Genomic DNA, 19,948 nt, shown 5'->3' with positions numbered 1-19,948 from the left:
GGTGCAAGGAATTTCTGGTCCTTCTGTAAGTTTAAAAAAATGAACATAAAAATTAGCACAAAAGACTATTGAGTGTGAAAATGATGATGTTTCTTGTGCTCTGTGCAAATAATTTTATTTTTTAGTGACTTGAGTGAAAGAAAACAAAACATAGTTTGTCACAAATTGTGCCATCTGGATAAACTGAGTTTGATGTATTCCTGTTGGTAACATCGGGGTATTTAAGCAATGCAGTGTGGTGTATTATCCAGAATTAGAATTTATAAAAGAAATACACTTTGTGCTCAAACTCTAAGCATGTAGGTGTTAGGTTTGATATCGCTATCACTTCAAAATAGCCTCATTTTACAGTAATAAATTTTGGAGAATTGTCAAGGCATTCAGTTACTGAGTGATGTGAATGTTTTCATATCATTACTATAATACCTTTTTAAAATCCATATGATACATTTCCACACACTCTTGGCTTAAAATTTTGCACTCCTGCAGAGAGCTGGGATCTTTTTTCTCTCCTTGGATGCTGAAGGAGGGAAGAGTATCTTAGGTGTCTTAGCAGGGGATTTTTTATGCAGTCGCGGTTTGTTCACCATATTCTTACTCGACAAAGCATCAACAAGAATACAAAGATTGTTTGTGCTTTTTACTCTTGGAATCACATTTTCTGCTAAATGCTGTCTTTCCCCAGCGAGATAGATGCTCTGGGTAGCTCCTTACATGTTTTTAATAGTGCCTGACAGTTGTTAAGCTGTAAGCAAACACAAGCTGTAAAGAAATGTGCTATTTTATCAGGGCTTGGCACCACCGTGTTTTCCATCTCAGTCCATCATTAGATAAGAACACATGGAGTTACAACCATCAAGTATGTGCCATAAACCAGCCTTAAAGTGATATTATCTGTTTTAGAGTGAATGCTACATATGTACTGACATTCATAACAATTTTATTGTGAATATCTGTGGCTGTCTACTGGACATTACGTGACTTCTCACCTGCATTTTACAGCACATCATCCCCACATAACATGTATCTTCATACTGTCAGGGAAGAAAGATTAATGAAGAAAATTTGGGTTTAGTCTTAGAAGTTCTTGAAATAACTGAAGAAATGTCATTAGTGCATTATAGAAAATAATGAAAATTTCCAAGAAAGATAACTTTAAAATATTTTCTCTAGTTTTCTGTGCAATACCTTTAATCTAGAAAAATCTTGCTGCTTTACAATGCTTGATATTTTAGAATGTTTATGTGGTTTGGCATCAAAGCTAATAGGACCATTTGGGTATTAAAAATAATCTAAAGAGTGGGAATCAGAACCTTGGCCTATATTACATTAATCTTCACAGCTTTTTCATTAGTTTCTCATCCTGTTACTCATTATATGTAATTTGCAGGAGCTTCCTCCGGTGCCATTGACCTGTTACCATCTCCCAGTACAACAACTAACTGGACAGCTGGGCTTGTCATGGATAGCAATGACATAATTTTTAAATTTGATGGAAAGCAAGGAGCGAAAATCCCAGATGGAATAGTCCCGAAAAATTTAACTGATCAATTCACCATCACTTTGTGGATGAAACATGGACCTAGTCCTGGATTAAGAGCTGAGAAAGAGACTATTCTCTGCAACTCTGACAAGACAGGTGAGTCTATGTGTTGAAAAAATGTTATGCAAAGGGAATATCAACATTAGTAGATTGTTACCATTTCTCCTCATTTAATTTGGTCTGAGAAAAAAGCTGGGTTGGTGCCACCCTAAGCATCACTGACTTAAGAGCTTACTGGGGAGACTGATGACTGCCTAAATATCAAACACTGGTTCTCCTCTTGGGTAACACAGCTGTAGATTTTCAGAGAATCACAGAATATGCTGAGTTGGAAGGGACCCACAAGGGTCATTGAGTCCAACTCCTGGCCCTGCACAGGACCATTCCCAAGTCGCACCATGTGCCCGAGAGTGCTGTTCAAACGCTCCTTGAACTCTGTCAGGTTTGGTGCTGTGCCCACTGCCCTGGGGAGCCTGTGCAGTGCCCAACCACCCTCTGGGGGAAAAACCATTTTCTAATATCCAACCTAAACTTCCTCTGACACAATTTCAGGCCATTCCCTCGGGTCCTGTCGCTGGTCACCACAGACAAGAGATCAGTGTCTGCCCCTCCTCTTTGCCTCACGAGGAAGTTGTAACTGCAATGAGGTCTCCCCTCAGTCTCCTCTTCTCCAGGCTAAACAGACCAAGTCCCCTCAGCCATCCCTCATAAAGCTTCCCCCCAAGGCCCTTCACCATCTTCATTGCCCTGCTTTGGACGCTCTAATAGCTTAATATTTTATAGGAATATAAATTAGTTCTTTTGGTGGTTTGTTTGGTTTTTTTTTAATTTGGTTGGGATTTGTCTTTTATGTGTATAATGCTTTCAAACACATTCCCCTAACCCAAAGTGTTGGTGATGGTTCAGGTCACTGATGGTGTCGGTCCCTCCTTTCAGAGATGAACAGGCACCACTACGCCCTGTACGTCCACAACTGCAGACTCGTGTTCCTGCTGCGCAAGGACTTCGACCAGGCCGACACCTTCCGGCCTGCCGAATTCCACTGGAAACTGGATCAGGTACCCTGCTCCTCTCTTATCTGTATCCCCCTCTCCAAACCATAGAGAACAACTCCAATCCCACCATAGCTGCCCTGGGAAATCTGGAGTCTGTTGCAGTTACGCTGCAATTTGTAACTGTTACGACTCCAGTTGGGATCCACATAAAAAGATCTAAGTGGGTTAACTTGGTTGAGTCATTTTATACATGAGGGTTTTTAATTGAATAATTTTAAATGGTAAGTAGAGGTTTATATCCTTTGGCAGTGGATAGAGACATGACATTGCATATAGTTCCCTAAAAGTTTTCCATTTATAATTTTTTAAAATCTGATTTATCAGCACAATGGAAGTGATGGAAAGCTTTTCAGTAAAGACTATGCTGACACACAGGCATTTGTAATGTAGTGTAAAGCCAATCTGCAGACTTCTTCTTTCATCTGCTGTGCTGTATATAATGTGTCCTTATTATTAAGAGTACATCACAAGAAAATTATTATCAAAGAGATAAGAGTTGCCTTTCATAGTTTTATTAATCTTAAGCAGGATAAAGATCATTTAGATAAAAGGAGACAGACTTCAGCAAAGCAGCATTTTCTCAAAGCAAGTTTTTTCATGTTTCTGAGTCCAAACTATGCTATTGAAGATGTAGATATATAGGAATGTTTACTTTTCTAATTCAGCTTCTAAATATATATATATCAAAATTTGATCTTCATTGTGATTATCAGATGAGTGTGGTAAGAAAGCATGTGATGACCATAGTACTTGCTTTGCATTTACACTGACCAGTCTGGAATCAGTTTTTGCTGTACTTGATATGAATTCTTACAGTGCCTCAAAGCAAATTTATAATAAGTCATGTTGAAGATTGCAAGTCAGGAGTAACTGATGTCACCTCAGATAATGCTGTTCTGAGCACTGAAGATGGATTTCTATTTTTAAACTCTTTGCTAAGCATCTAAATTAATGATAATACAAAGTTTGTGTTATCAGTCAGTGCAGTCAACTCTAATAACATTACAGTGAGAATGTCCTCTCAACAACTGAAATTTGTGTGTAACTCTTGTAACTTGGTCATGAGCCTCCCTAACTTCTACCGAAAACTCCTACATGATAGAAACTACAGATAGAAAAGATTTTTTAGGTCACATGATTGATTTCCTTTCATTTGGCTACTGTCAGTTGATTTCCACTGTATATTTTCAGCTGTTCTTTCTAGCTGAAAAAGAAAGTAAGATTAAAGTATAAATAAAGTTTTTTATGGGTTGTGTGACCAGACTTCCATGAAGATAAATTTATACTGTCTTGGTGATACTGCTGTAAGTTTTGTCATGAAGGGACCTCATAATGGTTGCTTCTTTACTTCTTCTTCATGCTCCATCTGCCCAATACGGTGGAGTAAATTAAAAGAAACTGAAAATAAAACATATGTAAGGAACTTGCATGGTTTTGAAGACAAGGCAGTCAGAAGCTTTCACTTCCAAGTAGTAAAATTATGCAAGCTACTAATTATATACCCAGAATGATCTACCTTAGAAAGCACAGGATATTTTAAAAGCTCATCAAAAAACAAGTTATGATCCCATTCAATATGAAAAGAAGCTAGGCTAAACTTAAAAAAGCAGATTTAAGTGTTCTAGATGTGGAAGACAATGCCACAGCTGGTAGGAAGCACAGACATAGCACAGTAAAAGAGCGCTTTATTGCTGAGCTCACTTTATGAGCCTGACAACAATCCATAGCTTGTTTTTGCTGAGGGGAATCTGGTGACCTTGGAATAGGGTGAAGCATGAACTAGTGAAATCATTTATCATTCTTACTGTGGAACAGTAAAATTTATGATACCAGCTGCTTTGGGCTCTATCTACTCCACAAGACTACTCATTGTTTCAAGGCACTGACCAAGAAGGTGAGCTTATTGTCATTCCAAGTTTAATTTAATTTTCTAGCTCTCATTTCTGTGGTGGATGTGTATGGCACACAGCTTAGTAGCAGACTCCATTCTTGGCTGAGTACGAGGATCCATGTAACATTTTATGTAGTTACACCCGAGCAGTGCATCTGAAGCCTCATGTTACCACATGACCATAACAGTCTTGCATAAAAGTGCCTGAAACCTTTACACAGTAGTGGCTGCCAAGTTATCTCCAGGAAGATTGTGTCTTTAAGTTAGTTCATAAACCTAAGGACTTATTTGCAGTGTGGCTTTTGGTGTATTTAGCCCTATTTGTCACATTAGACTGAATGGCCTTTGCAAGGTGAATTTTTCGCTTCCTGTGCTGAGGATGCACAACCTGATAGTGCCATAACCCAGGGCTTGTGTGCCTTTAGGGTGACAGGTTAACACAGGAGATGAGAATCTGCAGAAGGTGCTGCTAATCAGAGGTAACAGACTTTACACTGAAGGCATCCTTATTACTTATAAGAAACACGAGGGGGAAAAAAAATTAGATTGTCCAGTTTCATCCTTTTTGAAATTAACTATCTTAGTTACGGGAGAATCCATTACCAGTAATCTGGGAAAAGGTACAGAAAGAACCATGTTAAAGAAAACCAGTTCAAGTCTGTAATGCTGGGTAATAGAAACTGTAGTTTTCCCCAACAACTGCAACAGATGCTCAGGCAGAAGTGGTTCCTTCCCTTTACTTATTCCAGTTTCCTTGGAAATGCAGGTGTTACCTTTGTTTCAGAATCATGACCTTATTCCTGAGTTTCCCATGCAAAGGTTTAAATTGAGTATCATGATCTGGGTTTTTTTTGTGATTTCTTTTCTCATATTTAACTATTAGACACTTTTTAAACCCGAGACCTTATTACAAAAAGTTTTGTTACCAAAGTCAGTAAAAGGCACCTAAATCACTGTCTCAAATGGATAGAAAGATAGATGCAATTTTAAGTGAATTATTTGGGCAGACAACTATACATTTGGACCATCTAATAATAATATATAAAATATAAAAACTGTTTCTTTGAAATTCTTGGAAAACTGTGAACCAAATCAAAATAATAGTTTGGATAATGAACCAAGGCATTCAAGCATTTGGTGACAGTGGAAAACATACCATTAAATAGGACAGTGCACAATGTATTTCACACTCTGTTCATCACGGATATTACATTTTTCATACAAATATGAGGATAGTCAAGCCAAAAGGCGTTTTTCCTTCCCCCAAATCAATAAAATAGGAACACTTTTTTTTAGTGGAAGAAGGCATCTGAGCCAGAAATTAACAATTTTTTCACGTACTTATTTTTATTCACAATGGAAAATTATTTTCAGGATGTTATCACTCTGAAAATAGTCTTCCAGCCCACAGGCAAAATTGGTATTGATCCCATTAAAAAACAGGGAATGTGCTGCATGATCTGGAGTCATTCTAAGTCAGCAAAAAATTGATAAACATGCAGAAAGTTACTGTTTCTTTTCTAAGATGAAATAAATTGCTTTGAATAATCCAAAATAAACCTGCAGTGCTTTTAATTGTGCAAAAGCCCCAAACACTCACTTGTAAAACAGGAAGTAGAGAAAGAGGTTTAGATAAATCTGAATATGCTGCAATCTGTGTCTGTGTGAGCACGTGGATGCTGAAGGATCAAGGCAAAGCCTCCATTTGCATTTGATCACTTCACCGAGCACACACACACAAGTAGGGTCTTTACCCACAGAAAGAGCCATGTCCAGTCAAGCCCTTCATCCCCAGCTGCTGTGCAAGGACATTATAGACAAGGAACTGACTTCTGAAGAAATCGATATTGCATGCTAAGAGAGTAAAGTGACATTGATTTGGTATCTGGACTTTTTTTTTTTTAAACAGCAGCATTTTTCTGAGTGAAAGTTGTTCTTATATGCTGGATTTTTAGAAACTGATTAGTTGTGTGCATCTGGTTTTGAGAACACCATACACATCAGGAAAACTGTAAGTGGCCTCCCTCTCAGAGAGAGAGAAAATGAGTGAATACTGAGGGACAGAACACGGTATTCTCAGTCCTAGAGGGTTAAGGGTTCACCAAGGAGACAGGATGGTGCAAGTTTCCATCATCTCTGTGCATGAAATTTCCCCTCTTAGATAAGAGACCTCAGGCTTGCCAGTCCCACGCTTTCCAACATGCACTGCTTTATGCATACACCTTTAATAAAACTACGGAGAGAAATCAAGATTTTTTCCTATAGAACCAGTAAGAGAGAAATGATAAACGAATCACACTAATCCTGCAACAGAGATGAAATAATTCCAGAACTTAAAAAGTCTTTGCCAAATTTTTATTCAGCATCTTGCTTCAAAACAGTTTTTGGTAGCACAAGGATGAGTCACCAGTGCTGATAAATTCCTGAAAATTTTCTTTGAGATCCCAACTGAAAGAAGCTCCTTTAATATATGTTTTTAATGGAACTGCTACATCACTGCTAATAACAAAATCATTACAAACTGCTCCCAGTGGCTGTCCAGGACTTGCTTTATGACATACAAATTTCCTTTGGGCCAGCTCTGAAGTACTGCCTACAGATTGATCTGGTGATGTGCATTTCTGATTTCTGCAGTCCAGCCCAGTGTGAAAGGCACTGACTGCTCTGTGCTTCTGTAAAACTTCTGCAACCCTTAAGGAACAACCAAGCTGAGTATTTTATCATTTCTATATTTTCATTTGCTAGAAATTACTTGGATATGTTTCTGGTTTTATGTTCTGTATTTTGCAATTGTCTCAATTTTTTGACCGTGGCAGCTTTATTACAACGGTTTGGGATTTTCAGACCTGTTTGTGCTGTCCTACTGTTCCCAAAGACTTAAGATGAGTGAGGACAGCTCTCATGAAAATGATACCTGTTATGTGTTGTCTTTTGACTCTTACATGGGAAAGTATTCTTCAGATATGTAGTTATGGTTGTTATCAAGGGAAGTTAGAACTACTGCAACCACTAAGCCCTTTAGACCCTAAGACACCTACTTTTTTTGATCAAATCAGACCAAAAAAAAAAAAAAAGGAAGGAAATTCTGCACAGAATAAAAAGGAATTTAAAACTGGCTGTAGTATAATGAGATAATAACAAGTATAATGCTCTTTCAGCACACTCTGGAAAGGCCCCAAAAATTCTTAGAGAATATCTTGATAGGGAGTTATTGATATGCCTAAACAAGCTGGATTAAAGTGTCTGTTAGTTTGCTCTGTTCCAACAGTACTCTGGGAACTCTAGAAATACAAAGCCTAGGACTGAAATTCCCTATCAAACTATAATGTGAAAGTGAACAGTCACATTTGCTTTCTTATTTTTCAGCTATTGCTAATATTTTTATTTTACACTGTCCCTGATTTATCACTTGTGCCACCAGAGTTTCTACAAAACGTGCACAAACTGGTTTGAAAATGTTGCTGAAGAGCCAGAGCTGTTACTTGGGCAATTTTCTGAGGCACCTCTGTTTATCTTTCAAGAAAAGCAGGTTGGCTTTGGAGCATTCAGGTGGTGGTTGCAGCATTTCACTAAGGTAGAACTGACACCTTTGTCCTCCCAAATGCAGGTTAGGAGAAAAAGAGGCTGTGCCATAAATAAATATAAATTCATTTGTGTATGTGCACGAGCTGTTTATTCCAGTCTTAGAGATTTCTGGATGTCTATAGTTCAGGAAGAAAGGATGGTGTTGATTTTCCATTAATTTGCTTTCCACATCTGGGTAGTCTTTTGGCAATGTCAAAGGCTAGAAAGGCGTATGTTTAAGCACATGATGAAAAATTATGTAAAAACGAAAAAATGAGCAGCTTTTCTAGTTATACAATTAAAAAATAAACACAGGGTGTAGTCATCAAGTGTTACTGAACTGACATGTTTGCTTGATGCAATTTAGTGACAAGCAAGGTGGATTATAATAGAATTATTTCATCATGAATGAACCACGGATCTAATTTACTAAGACACATGGAAGTTACAGCATGACAGCACAAAGACATGCTGCAAATACAGTACATAATCAGGGTTTTCAGGTGCTTTTATCTGTCAGTATGATTAAGCAATTTCATTATTTAAAGTTGTAATTAAGCCATCCATATTTTTGAAACCCATTGTGAACATCCGTATTACACATTACGAGTTTCAAGGCTACAAAAGCAGCTCACAGCCTGCATGCAAATTAGTTTGCAAACTCTTACAGTGTTGTCACAATGCAACAGTGAATGTATGTTACATAGAAAGGTTCTTATTTGAAAGCTCTAGTTTTTTTTTTCCTAATGCAGTTATTTACTTGCACCCACCAAGGCAAGAAATAGGAATCCTCATTCCAGGAATGCTGGATTCCGGGAATGAGAGTCTGATGAAGCTCATCACTGATTATTTCAGCTCATTAGGCCACAGAGAATGCAGCAGGTTGTTCTGCCCAGCTGGTGCTGTGCAGAAGATACCCCAGGGCATGTGTTTTTCTGAGGGCAATGGAGTTGCTTCTTACGGAATAGAGGTTGGTAGACAGCAGGAAATAATATGGTCTTACAGGGAAAACTTTCCTGACCAATATCCAAAGCAGAATCAACGGCAAGAGGGAATCATTTGCACAGCTCAAGAGCAGGTGCTGGGTTGAGAAGAGCATGATATTAATAATGGGAAATTCTGACAAATGCAATAAAAGGGTAGATCACGTTATGGTCAGATTCCAGTGAGCTCAGTCTGCCGCGCTGAGAAAACAGAATGGAAATCTTCCATTTGCATTGTTGTCCATAAATCCATCTTGTTATTAGACTAGAAAACTGAAGCTTACAGAAATCAAATCCTTTTCTACTGAAATGTCCATTAAAAAGGAAGTAGAACTTGATCTACTAATCTGAAGTAGAACTTTACCCTTCAATACTTTACTCACCAAATTTTATTTTCTTATATTTATTATTCAATTTGTCCTGGTTGTACATGGTGCAACCTTGGCAAAGAAAGAGATGGACTTTTATATCATCTTAAAATTCCTTCCAGCCTTATATATGATCCTTTATGTAATGCCTAATATTCTAAAAGTATATTATTATGGTTGTTAATGGTTTAATAAAACTTATATCAGTAATTTGTCATGTGAGAGTAACCATATAAATAACTCCACACCCAAGACTGTAGGAGTCATTTAGCTGTAGTATGGATTTGTCAGTTCTCACTACACCACCTCCATAGATCATTGAAATCAATATTCTTATTTGCAGAACTCCTGGGATGCATTAGGAATGACTGTGGTGGGTAAACCAAATGTTTGATTTACATGATTTTGAAGAAAGATCAATTTCACTTTTCATAAAGAGCTCTACTTTTTAAAAAATATGGACTGTCTTAAAACATAGATTTAAAAAACACTTTTTGCGTTCACCAGGCTTTCAGAAGAATTGATATCTATTTGCCATATTGAACTTTTATGATATTAGTGTGTTTATTTGCTGCAGAAAATAAAACATTCCTGAGGGCTGCATTAAGCACCTGCAGAAATTATAAGCCAGTGCTTCCACTGGTGTGAATCTGTGCAGTTCTCAGTGCAGCTGCTCCTGCACTGGCTGAGAATCTAAACCTTTGCTTTCTTACCAAATGAATATTCACTCTCTAAGAACAAAGGGAACATCAGCAGCTTTTAAATAAGATCAGGGTAACTGTGAAGGTTTTTAGTTCAATGCCACCATTTAAAAATGCAGTCTTCAGGTTGCACTTGGAGCCATCAGCTTTGCCAGAGCATGACAAAGCCAGGATTACTTCAAAATTTAGCATTAGCCATCATCTCAGCCCCGATTAGGTTACAAATAATTATCAATCCATTTATAGTTTTGTAGTAGTATTAGTGCTGGCTAGAAAATGGAAATCCTTATGAATAATTTTGTGTCTTAAAAGCATTTTTTACTTTTAGAGTCACAGATTCTTTGTAAGCAGGAAATTAACCCTACAGAAGCTTCCTAGGCAGGCAAAAGTAGGATCCTCACTTGAATTTTTCATTGGCAGAAGTTGTTTTCAAATGGAAGTGTAAGTGCAACTTTAACGTTAGAAACTGTGACTTTATTGAATCATAATTTTGTGAAAGTTCCTGACATTCTTTGGTATTATTATTAATAGCTGGGATGGTTTTTAGTTTTAGGGGGTTTTAAGTATTTTGCATATTAAAGTCATAACAATCCTCCATCAGCAAGTAAATTTCCCAAAAGAAACATCCCTATGCCACAGATGTTGCACAGAGTTCTAGTAGTGTATTATAACATATCTTCCAATTTTAAAATACCCTCACAGCAGCTAGTTAAGTTCCTCATTTACTCAAGCCTGCTTAAAAATAGAGAAAAAGCTGCAGACTGATACTGCACAGATCTTCCTAGACCTGTGCTAGTGTTCTTCCAAATGGACAGTTAATGGATTCAAGACACTCGAGAGTTTTACTGCGTTTTTTCGAGCAGTTAATCAGAGTCCAGGGTCTTGCTAAGTTATTTTCCAATCTTACAATGGCTCTTTTATTACCAGCTCAGTCTTTCCCTTTCAGTTTTTTTATTCCAATTAACCTGTGGACTCAGATTTGTTCAGAGTAATTTACTGTTGTTGTTGTAATTGGATGCATAGCCTGCATGGCATTTTTTATTCTTCCATAAGTGGCCTCACGCTCTCACTCAGGCGTCTCTGCTGACATTCCTGGATTTGGCTGCGCTCCTGAGTAAGGGTTTGCTGTCATGCTCCATGGCCAGCACACAGACCCTGATTTCAAATTCAGTCTTCATTTTCCATATGCTGAATATTTAACCAAATGTGGCTGATTTAATGAAGATCCTTGCAGTAACTTATCAGCCAGCGCTCAGCTAAAGTCAACAGGAGAACTGGGATCACAGTTCAGTGTATTACAATTCAAACAGAAAATTCTGTTATTAATCTGACTCTAGTGTGTATGCAGTGGAAGACCATTGTACTTTGTATGCAGAGGTGACAGGAAAGTCCAGTTTCCTTCAGATGTCTGCTGTAAGGGAGCTTGGTGACTGTCAGACTTTGCAGGACTCTTCTTCCTTTCTTTCACCATCACTTTCTAGTTCAAGTGGACTAATTGTGTTTTGATTTCAGAAATACACAGCCCTGAGTTGGCATACAATTCACCTCTGGACTTATCTTTAAGTATTTCAGCAGTTACAGTGATTTCATGTCATGTAAGACTTCTATATTAATTGGTTTGAATTTATTATAAAATACTTTAGGGGAGCATATTGAACGTTTTGTCCTCAATACTCAGATTTTTTTTCTTCTTTTTTTTTTTCTTTAAGAAAAGTTATTTACAGTTTTGAAAATTAACACCTGAATGAACTATTTGAAAAAACTGCAAGGCATATTTTTCAGTGTTTGTGTTTTTTTTTCCTGAAGAACCTCTTGTCCCATTTCTAGCAATAGTAATTTCATTTTAAGAATATGTCTGCAATCCAGTAGTCATTTTCCATCAGCAAAACAGTGCTTCACAGGGAAAATTTCAGCCAGTTCAACTCTGAATACGTTTGAACCTTGAAATAATTACTTTAATGAGATCCATAAAACTTTAAGGGTTTGTGCAACACTGATATTGAAAATTTCTTCCCACAGTCTATTTGTTTCATGTCCCTAACGTCAACCCATAACTATTCTGGGATGCAGACCTTCAATGCTGACTTGTTTCCTCCCATAAAAACACTAAGAACATGATCATGATTAGTACTGAAAGCAAGCTATATATTGACGAAATAACAACATTCTCAGGCAAAGTCACAAATATAGCTGATAACTAATTACCTCAGTATGGTATATAACATATAATCAGCCTCTCTGCAAAATGCCAGCTATGTAATTAAAGTCCCCATTTCAGTAAAGAGACTGTGTATAATATTTGGGTTGTATAATTTCCTGACTTATCCCTGAGTATAAATACAGAAGTGTGGATACACAACCATTCTTCGCAGAAATTATTAAGGTAGCCAAATATGACTCATTGCAACCTTTTAGTTGCATTAAAAACAAAATATCCTTTGCTTTTCTCTGCATTATGTCCTAATTGCCTGCTGGAACTGAAGTGAATCCAACACTAATCTGAACGGAGAAGGAGCATCTATTTCTGATGTGTCTTTCTGCTGCTATGGGTCCCTCCATCTCAGGCTGCAGCAATATTCAAAACTGTTTAAGGGGTAGGTTCCATGGGATTCACACCAAGTGCTTCTCTGGAGGTATCCGCTCAATTAAATGTGAGAGTTGTGTAAGAGCAGAAATTCTTTCATCTCTGATTTGCACTGTGCACCTTCAACACAGCAAATATCTTTCAAGCAAATCACCTTTCTCAAAACGTGGAAATTGTGAAAGGTGTTCAGTGCCTGTGTCAGCTCTGTCTTCCTTTGCTGAGTAGGTTTAAAGCAACCCTTGCAAGTGGTCTCAACACTTCCTTCCGAGCTAGGAAACCTTTGAAGAGGGATTTGCCAGGCGATGGAAAGCCTTCAAAGAGCCAGCAGTACCCTTGCCTAAAGGAGAGCTCTCAGGAGGGCTTTCTTCTGTGTGCAGAATAACCTGGGAATCCTGGCATTTTCCAGATGGTAGGTGAGAACAGAGGTATCAAGTCTGGATATTTATTTAATGAATTAAACCCAGCACATAATGCTTCCTCTGGGATTTGAATTGATAAAGGGAGTCTAACAAAGTGAGTGATGTGTGCAGGTGGGAATGTGTGAGAGGGAGGAGACAGAAGGTCTCTTCAGAATGTGTTTTTAGAGTTGAGCACAAGTGTTTGCTCTCAAAAGCAAACAAACCCCAACCAGCCTGTTTTCTTTGTCTCTGGAGTCTACTTGGCACTAATCACACCCTCTGTACCTTCATAATGTCCAAAGAACTGACTGAACCAAGCACTGTACTTGTTCAGACACCAGCAGCAAGGGAAGGATATATCATCCTATTTTGAACAGTGACAACCTCCTTTTTCTCAGTTTTGGAAAGGACATTAATAATGCAAAAATGTAAGACTAACACAATTTGGGCTTCAATGTTACCCCTAATCTCTTTGGTAACTTCCCGTTGATGTGCTCATGAACATAACGTGTAGTGTTTGGAAATAAAACAGTTTCACTCCTTGTAAAAGCATTAATAGCCAAAATTCAAAAAATTGATTGAAAACTTCAATAAAATAATGTCAATCTGATATCAGGCCTCAGGCTGTGAAACAAATGATGTCTTTGGGCTCTTTCAGTTAGGTAGGGGGTCAAAGGATCTGGTGGTTTTCATATTTTTCCCTTAATGTTATTCTTATTTGTTAAGTGGTAAATGTGTTCTGTTTGTGTATAATTCTCAAGGGCTATCTCCTGAAGCCTTTGCATTTTTTAATCTCTGATCATATATATAGATTTGGATATATCACATTTATAGTAGTTTCTGTAATGTAAAGAGATATTTAACAGAAAATTTATACTGACAAACCATAGTGTAGATCAATATCTGGCATATAAATAAAATAATCATAGAAGCCCTTTAAATTAGGGGGCAGGAAATTAAGCTTGTAATGTTTATTCTGGCTAAGATTTTGGTTGTTCTTTTCATTCCTCAGATTCAGGTAGGTAATGGTTGATCTGAAAAAATGTTCCCATGTTTCATTATTAGGTAGAAAGTGCATTCATCTCAGAATATTGATCATTCTTTCCATTTAGAAAGAAGCAGTTTTCCACCCTGATAGGACCAAGGAAGTATTTTATTGAGCCTGACAAGCTGCAGCATTCATGGTGGGAGGTATAATGCTTCTTTCATCTCTTTCTTTTTTTGCTCTCCTCAGCAATGGATTTCCCAGGGCAAATCCATGCTGACAATGGCCAAGCTGCATTTCCAAAGCAAAGTCCTTTGCATTAACTATCCTTAACAGTTTTATTTATTCTTTTCTGTGTGGAGGTAACTCATTTTTTGGATATTGGTATGGGCTGCAAATAAATGGCAGTAACCATTACATTAACTGAGAGCCACTCACAAGGACCATCAGTGTAACTTCCCCATTTAAAAGGGAAGATATTTGGAAGCAGTGGGTGTGTCCAATAAAATGCTGCTTTTGGTTTGGCTGCTAAAAATATATGAATGGGTGGGATGATCTTTTGAATAAAATTGACAAAGAGCATAGTTTAAGTTCCCACATTAATAGAACTGGGATATTATATGTAGCCTGGCTGAAGACACTAAATTTGGACCTTCATTTTCTTGTCACTGAATGGGCTTTTGAAGATTTTCTGCTGATGAAAGCTAAAGAGACTGTCAGTCTCTTTGAAACTCTTCAAAGTAATGGGTTTTTTTTCATTGACTTTATAGGGGATTTAGCTACCTATTTTATGAAGAGGAGACACACTTAAAATGCACAGCCAACTTTCACACCTAAATTAGAGAAGTTATTGCCTCTTCTTCTAGCCCCAGGTGGCTTGTGGCCTGTATACTTATTTTTAAAATCTATAAAGACAAGAGAGAAGGAGCTATAAAGCATATGGCTCAAAAATAGCATCTCTCAGTCAAAGAGATCAGAGAGCACAGAATTGGTCACAGCTGGTTATGGTTAGTTGAGTATGAAAAGCTGAGCAGAAATTGCCTGCTGTAGGTGTGGGCAGCATAGAGTTTATCTACTGCTAAACACTGCTATATAAATAGTTTACTCACCTTTTCATTTCATGCTACTCTGTTGATGAATGAATGTGCAAGTCAAAAGTAATAATTTGCATTTTCTTAAAGAAAAATGTTTTGGTTTAACAAGGATTCAGGATTTGAAGAGATTCAATGAGCTCATGATCTCTTTACAAATTTGGAGTGGCACTTTTGAGATCTGTGGAAGTTCTGTCATATGAGGAATATCAGGCATAAAAACTTCATTTTACTCTGGGTTCTTTTCTTTTAATTTTCTACCATGCTGTGTTTTATTTTGGTTTGGGAACTTCTGAGTAGAATGCTCATGGAAATGCATGCATTTATTAAAGTGTTATATTTGTTCTAATGAAGATGTTTAAATTTTTAGCCACTGTTAAAGGAATTTTTAAAAAATGCTAAGAAAGTCCAATGAATGTGGGCTTTTTTGTGTAAAATGAACATTTTCTGATACCTAGTAAATACTTCTTCCTTAAGAGGACGGCTAAACCCCAAAGTTACCTAATATTCCTTTGAGAGAGCCTGGAAAGAGGGATTGCCCAATCCAGATCACCATGTTCAGATAGTGTTAACTGGGCTTATTTGCCAGAGGTAGAGAGAGGAAGAGAGATATTAATGGCCAGGAAAATTGCCTTAGTGGTGAAGAATAGTCAGCATGTTACTTCCTAATTTCATGATTATTTCTTTATGGGATCATTATAATAATTTCTACAAATTATTTTACTTTATATTATCTATCAAGACTTTGTTATTAGGTAGCTCAAGAAATATCAGTAGTAACTTTATTTAATAGTATAGTTAAGAACTATCAGTTTTCATTGGCTATGTATCACTTCAGTAGTTTAGCCTCAATTTCAGCCCAGTTATTAAATACTTAGTTTCTGAAAACATTTATTTTGTATGCTCTTATAGTTTCTCTTTTTTTTTTTTAACAGTTTTTAAATCAATTTGTTCAGCTACAAGCTGTGAAAGTACCCTGAAGTCTTTACAGTTAGAGTAGTAGATTTACAGCTGGTAGAATACTACACATTAGTCTGAGAAAATACATTGATACAAGCTCTTTGGAGTTTATTCATTTCAGTGATTATACCATGTGGACTTTTTGAAAACAGTGTTTCCTTTTTATTTTAAAACTTTATTATAACCTAAAATGAAACAGATTAAAAAACAAGGTTGCAGAATATTTATGTATTTCTAAACTCCCCCCTGTTTGTATGTATGCATATGCATATTTTTATATATCATACATTCATACATATATATGTACCACTAAAAGCTGCAAAGGATGGCACCATTGAATTGTTTTTAATATACCCTTCCCCACCCACCATCTCTCAGTCTTACAGTAAGGTAAAAGTCTTCAGGTTCAGTCCAGAGTTGATAAGTGTCTTTTAAGAGTAAGACAGGAGAAGAATCTATCCAGGCAAATGGCCAGATATATTTCATATTAGAATGGTTTCTGATGGAAAAAGACCAGCAGTGTTGCCATGCAGGATCTCATCAGGGGACTGGAAAATAAAAAGCTGAGAGATGTCTTTGATTGTTATTTCATTCCCTGTCCTTTCTTTTTCTGCTATTAATGAGTAGAAGTTTACCGTGAGATTTTTTAAAATCCTTTCTGTTTTCACACACTGAAGGTTCATTTGCAGATGACTCAAATGTCATCTGTGGTTGGAATTAAGTTGGCTTCATTAAGCGATGGAATAATAGAGTGGAGACTGTGATTACAAAAGGGGGCACAGGATGCCAAGATGAAAGGCAGAGATCTCCCTGCCTGGCAGAATGCCAGCAGCATGACAAGAGAACCTGCCTAACAGAGAGGTCAGCACTACAATTAACATCCTCCTCTAGCACATGGGGCAGGTAGTTCAGAAAAAACCAGATAATACATCTTGGAAAATTCAGAGTCAGAGCTCTTTTAAACTGATGACATACACAAATCACATTAAAACCAACTCACAGTAATGAAAAATTTACCCCACTTGCCACAGGGGGACTTGTAGTGTCTGTGTTCACCCTCTTTTTGAGATGAAAGACATTTGCTGTGTCTGTCAACCTCCAAATAAAATACACTGCAGAGTTCTGCAAGATTCAGTTTTCTCTCAGGAAAATCAAAGATCAGAACATGTCTTACATCTGTAAGTCTGGTGCTAAATACAGACTCACCTCTTTTAGGTCCTTCTTCTCCTTCTGCATTCATTTGAATGTACGTGGAGGGGAAAGAGCTGAGGAGAGAGAAAAATAATTACTTTTATTTGTCACTACAAGGTAAATAAGAATTTCTGATTAAATACAACAAGGCATTTCCTGCGGGAACATCACTAGCTATAAAGAAATATACTTGGTAAACATGTATATAAATGTATTCCAGGAATTAGTTTGGATAAATAGGTATTCTTGGGGTATTTCTCAAGGGAAAAAAATTGGTAAAAGATGATACTTCCCTCACCAAGTTTTCTGATTTAATGGACACCTGCACTACTGTTTGACATATTAAATAAATCATACTGCATACCAAATTGCAGAACTCAAGGTATTCTAATCAAATATTTTATCCATATTTTCTTTAAAATACCAAACAAATCTTACGGCTGTTTCCTAAACAGTCTGTGTAAACTTTCTTTTTTAAGTGAAAGTAAATGTTTAAGTTGTATAAACATTAAGCAGAAGAAAAAATATAGACTAGGCAGTGAGTAAACAGTTGAAAATATCAGTTGGGATTAAATTTGTACTTATTTGCATAGAACATTTACTTGAGCAAAGTACATGAGAAAATATGGTGTGTTTTTCTAATGGATAGTTTTCTAAACTATCAAACTCAGTAGTTTATATTGAAGAAATGCTTCTTTTATAAGGTATATGAACTATTATTTTAAATCAATCATCATTAAGCTGCATTATCTTTTCAATTATTGAGATTGTAAGGGCAAAGAAGTGCTTCCCAATACTTCAACTCCATTTCCTTTTTTTCAAAATGCACTGTTGTGGAAAATCTTTCTGCTTTGCTTTGCTTCCTAACTAAGGTGTCAGTATAGTGACATCTAAAGAGAGCTATGGCCATTGTTGTCAGGGTTTCATATTGTCTATGGGCGTGTAACTGGTACCTCATTTGGGAGCTCGCACATGTGCCATGGTCAGTGGAGCCTCGAGAATGACATTTCTGTGGCTTTCACCCACCTCAGTATAATCCCAACAGGTTTCTCTTCCTTTTATCTGGGCAGCCAGAGGTAGGAAACACAAGCTGAGTTTCTAGATTCCTCCCCAAAGTCTATGAGGAAGCATCAGCTTGCTTCAGAGTTGCATAAGGAGCAGGGCAGTCTCTTTTGCTCCCTTCTCTGGTTAATGTTCTTCTGATTCTTAGTTGAGGTCCTAGAAATAAGGAACTAATTTGCACAATGTTCAATCTGCTTTGTTCTAGGACTGATCATACATGGTCCTTTACAAATGCAGATGTAGAAGAATGTTTATTTAATTTTCCAGGTTAACTCCCTGTATATGAAGCTACCATCACATCAGCATGTGTACTGGGGACATCCAACCTCCAGTACAGCTCCAATAGCTATGGAAAAGCTTCCTCACAAAGGAGTACAAATTACTCCACCCTATAATCATTACTGCTAACAATTGAGTACTAGTGCTTATAGTAGTAGTAGATGCTCCAGTCTCATAAGCATAAAATCACTGGTCCACAGCAAAGCAGTCTGGTTGGTTGGGGTTTTTTTACTTCACTGCCACCAGCTGTCAGAATTCAGCAACTTGCTGAGAGAGACTCTGTGATCAACATTTGAGCAGGACTAGGGTTCAAACTGAAGGTTTTATGTGGAGATTAAGTATGCAGCAATATTCTTGTGGACAAAACACTGAACTGGTAGATTCCGATGGTGCTTTTTGATGTATCACCTGGTAACTGGTGGGAGTATATTGATGCCTTCTTTTCCCATATACAGTATATTTTTCTTCCATCCTCCCTTAATTAACTACCTACATACTGTATCTGTTGTCACTTCAGAGACATTGTATATTGATTTTACAGACAAGGGGAAAAAGAAGTGTCATGTGAAGGAGCTTCTAAAGGATAAATGTAGAACAGGAAACCCAAAGAGACTATTAAAAAAAAAAAGAAAAAGAAAACAAACAACCCAGTACATAATATGGATATTTTCAAGCTTTATTTAAAGTTGTCTGAAGAGGTTGTGCAGATATTGGAGACATATTTGCAATCTGCACAGCTCCACTTAGTGGTCAAGAATATCCAGACCCTTTCCTGCAGATGTTTTAGTCCTTTTCAGTTTAGCAATGCTTAGATTGAGTAAAGCCCAAACATGTGGCAAATCTCTGTCCTAATGCACAGAGCCTACTACTGGGGTGGAATAAATAATGCTACAAGATATAGCAATTTATATTCCTGGATGGATTTGATTAGTCAGTGTTTGCACTTTGCTTTTGTTTATTTTCAAAAGCTCTTCCCCAAAATGAATATGCTGGCAGACTATACTGTAGCACAAAGCCAACTTCAAGTATATATTTGTTGATTCTCCCAAAAGCAAACTTTTACTTTGAAGACTACATATTCCCTGCAGAAATAATTTTTTGTTCATTATATCAGAAAACAGAAATGCACTAGGTAACCCAGCTTAACAGTGAAGCAAGCCCATCCTTAATTCTGAATATCTGAATTACATACTTGAAGTCTACAAGTCTAGGACATTTTTAGCAGTGAATCTTTTTTTCTTGGTGGTGTTGGGATAATTAAAAAAAAAAAAAAAGAAATCACAGAAGTTTATA

The 19,948-nt window shown here is 37.0% G+C and overlaps 1 protein-coding gene across 1 annotated transcript in view; it reads left to right on the top strand.

Annotated features, from left to right (window-relative positions):
* The window catches only part of CLSTN2 (calsyntenin 2), a 318,827-nt gene that overhangs the window by 271,983 nt on the left and 26,896 nt on the right, over positions 1 to 19,948 (top strand). The window contains exons 7-8 of the mRNA XM_064666566.1: positions 1,391 to 1,639; positions 2,480 to 2,601. Coding sequence (XP_064522636.1) covers positions 1,391 to 1,639; positions 2,480 to 2,601 — 371 coding nt within the window. The remainder of the gene's footprint in view (positions 1 to 1,390; positions 1,640 to 2,479; positions 2,602 to 19,948) is intronic.

Source organism: Pseudopipra pipra, chromosome 10 (genome assembly GCF_036250125.1).
Source record: "Pseudopipra pipra isolate bDixPip1 chromosome 10, bDixPip1.hap1, whole genome shotgun sequence".
NCBI classification, from domain to species: Eukaryota; Metazoa; Chordata; class Aves; order Passeriformes; family Pipridae; genus Pseudopipra; species Pseudopipra pipra.
This window is presented reverse-complemented; position numbering and strand designations above follow the sequence as displayed.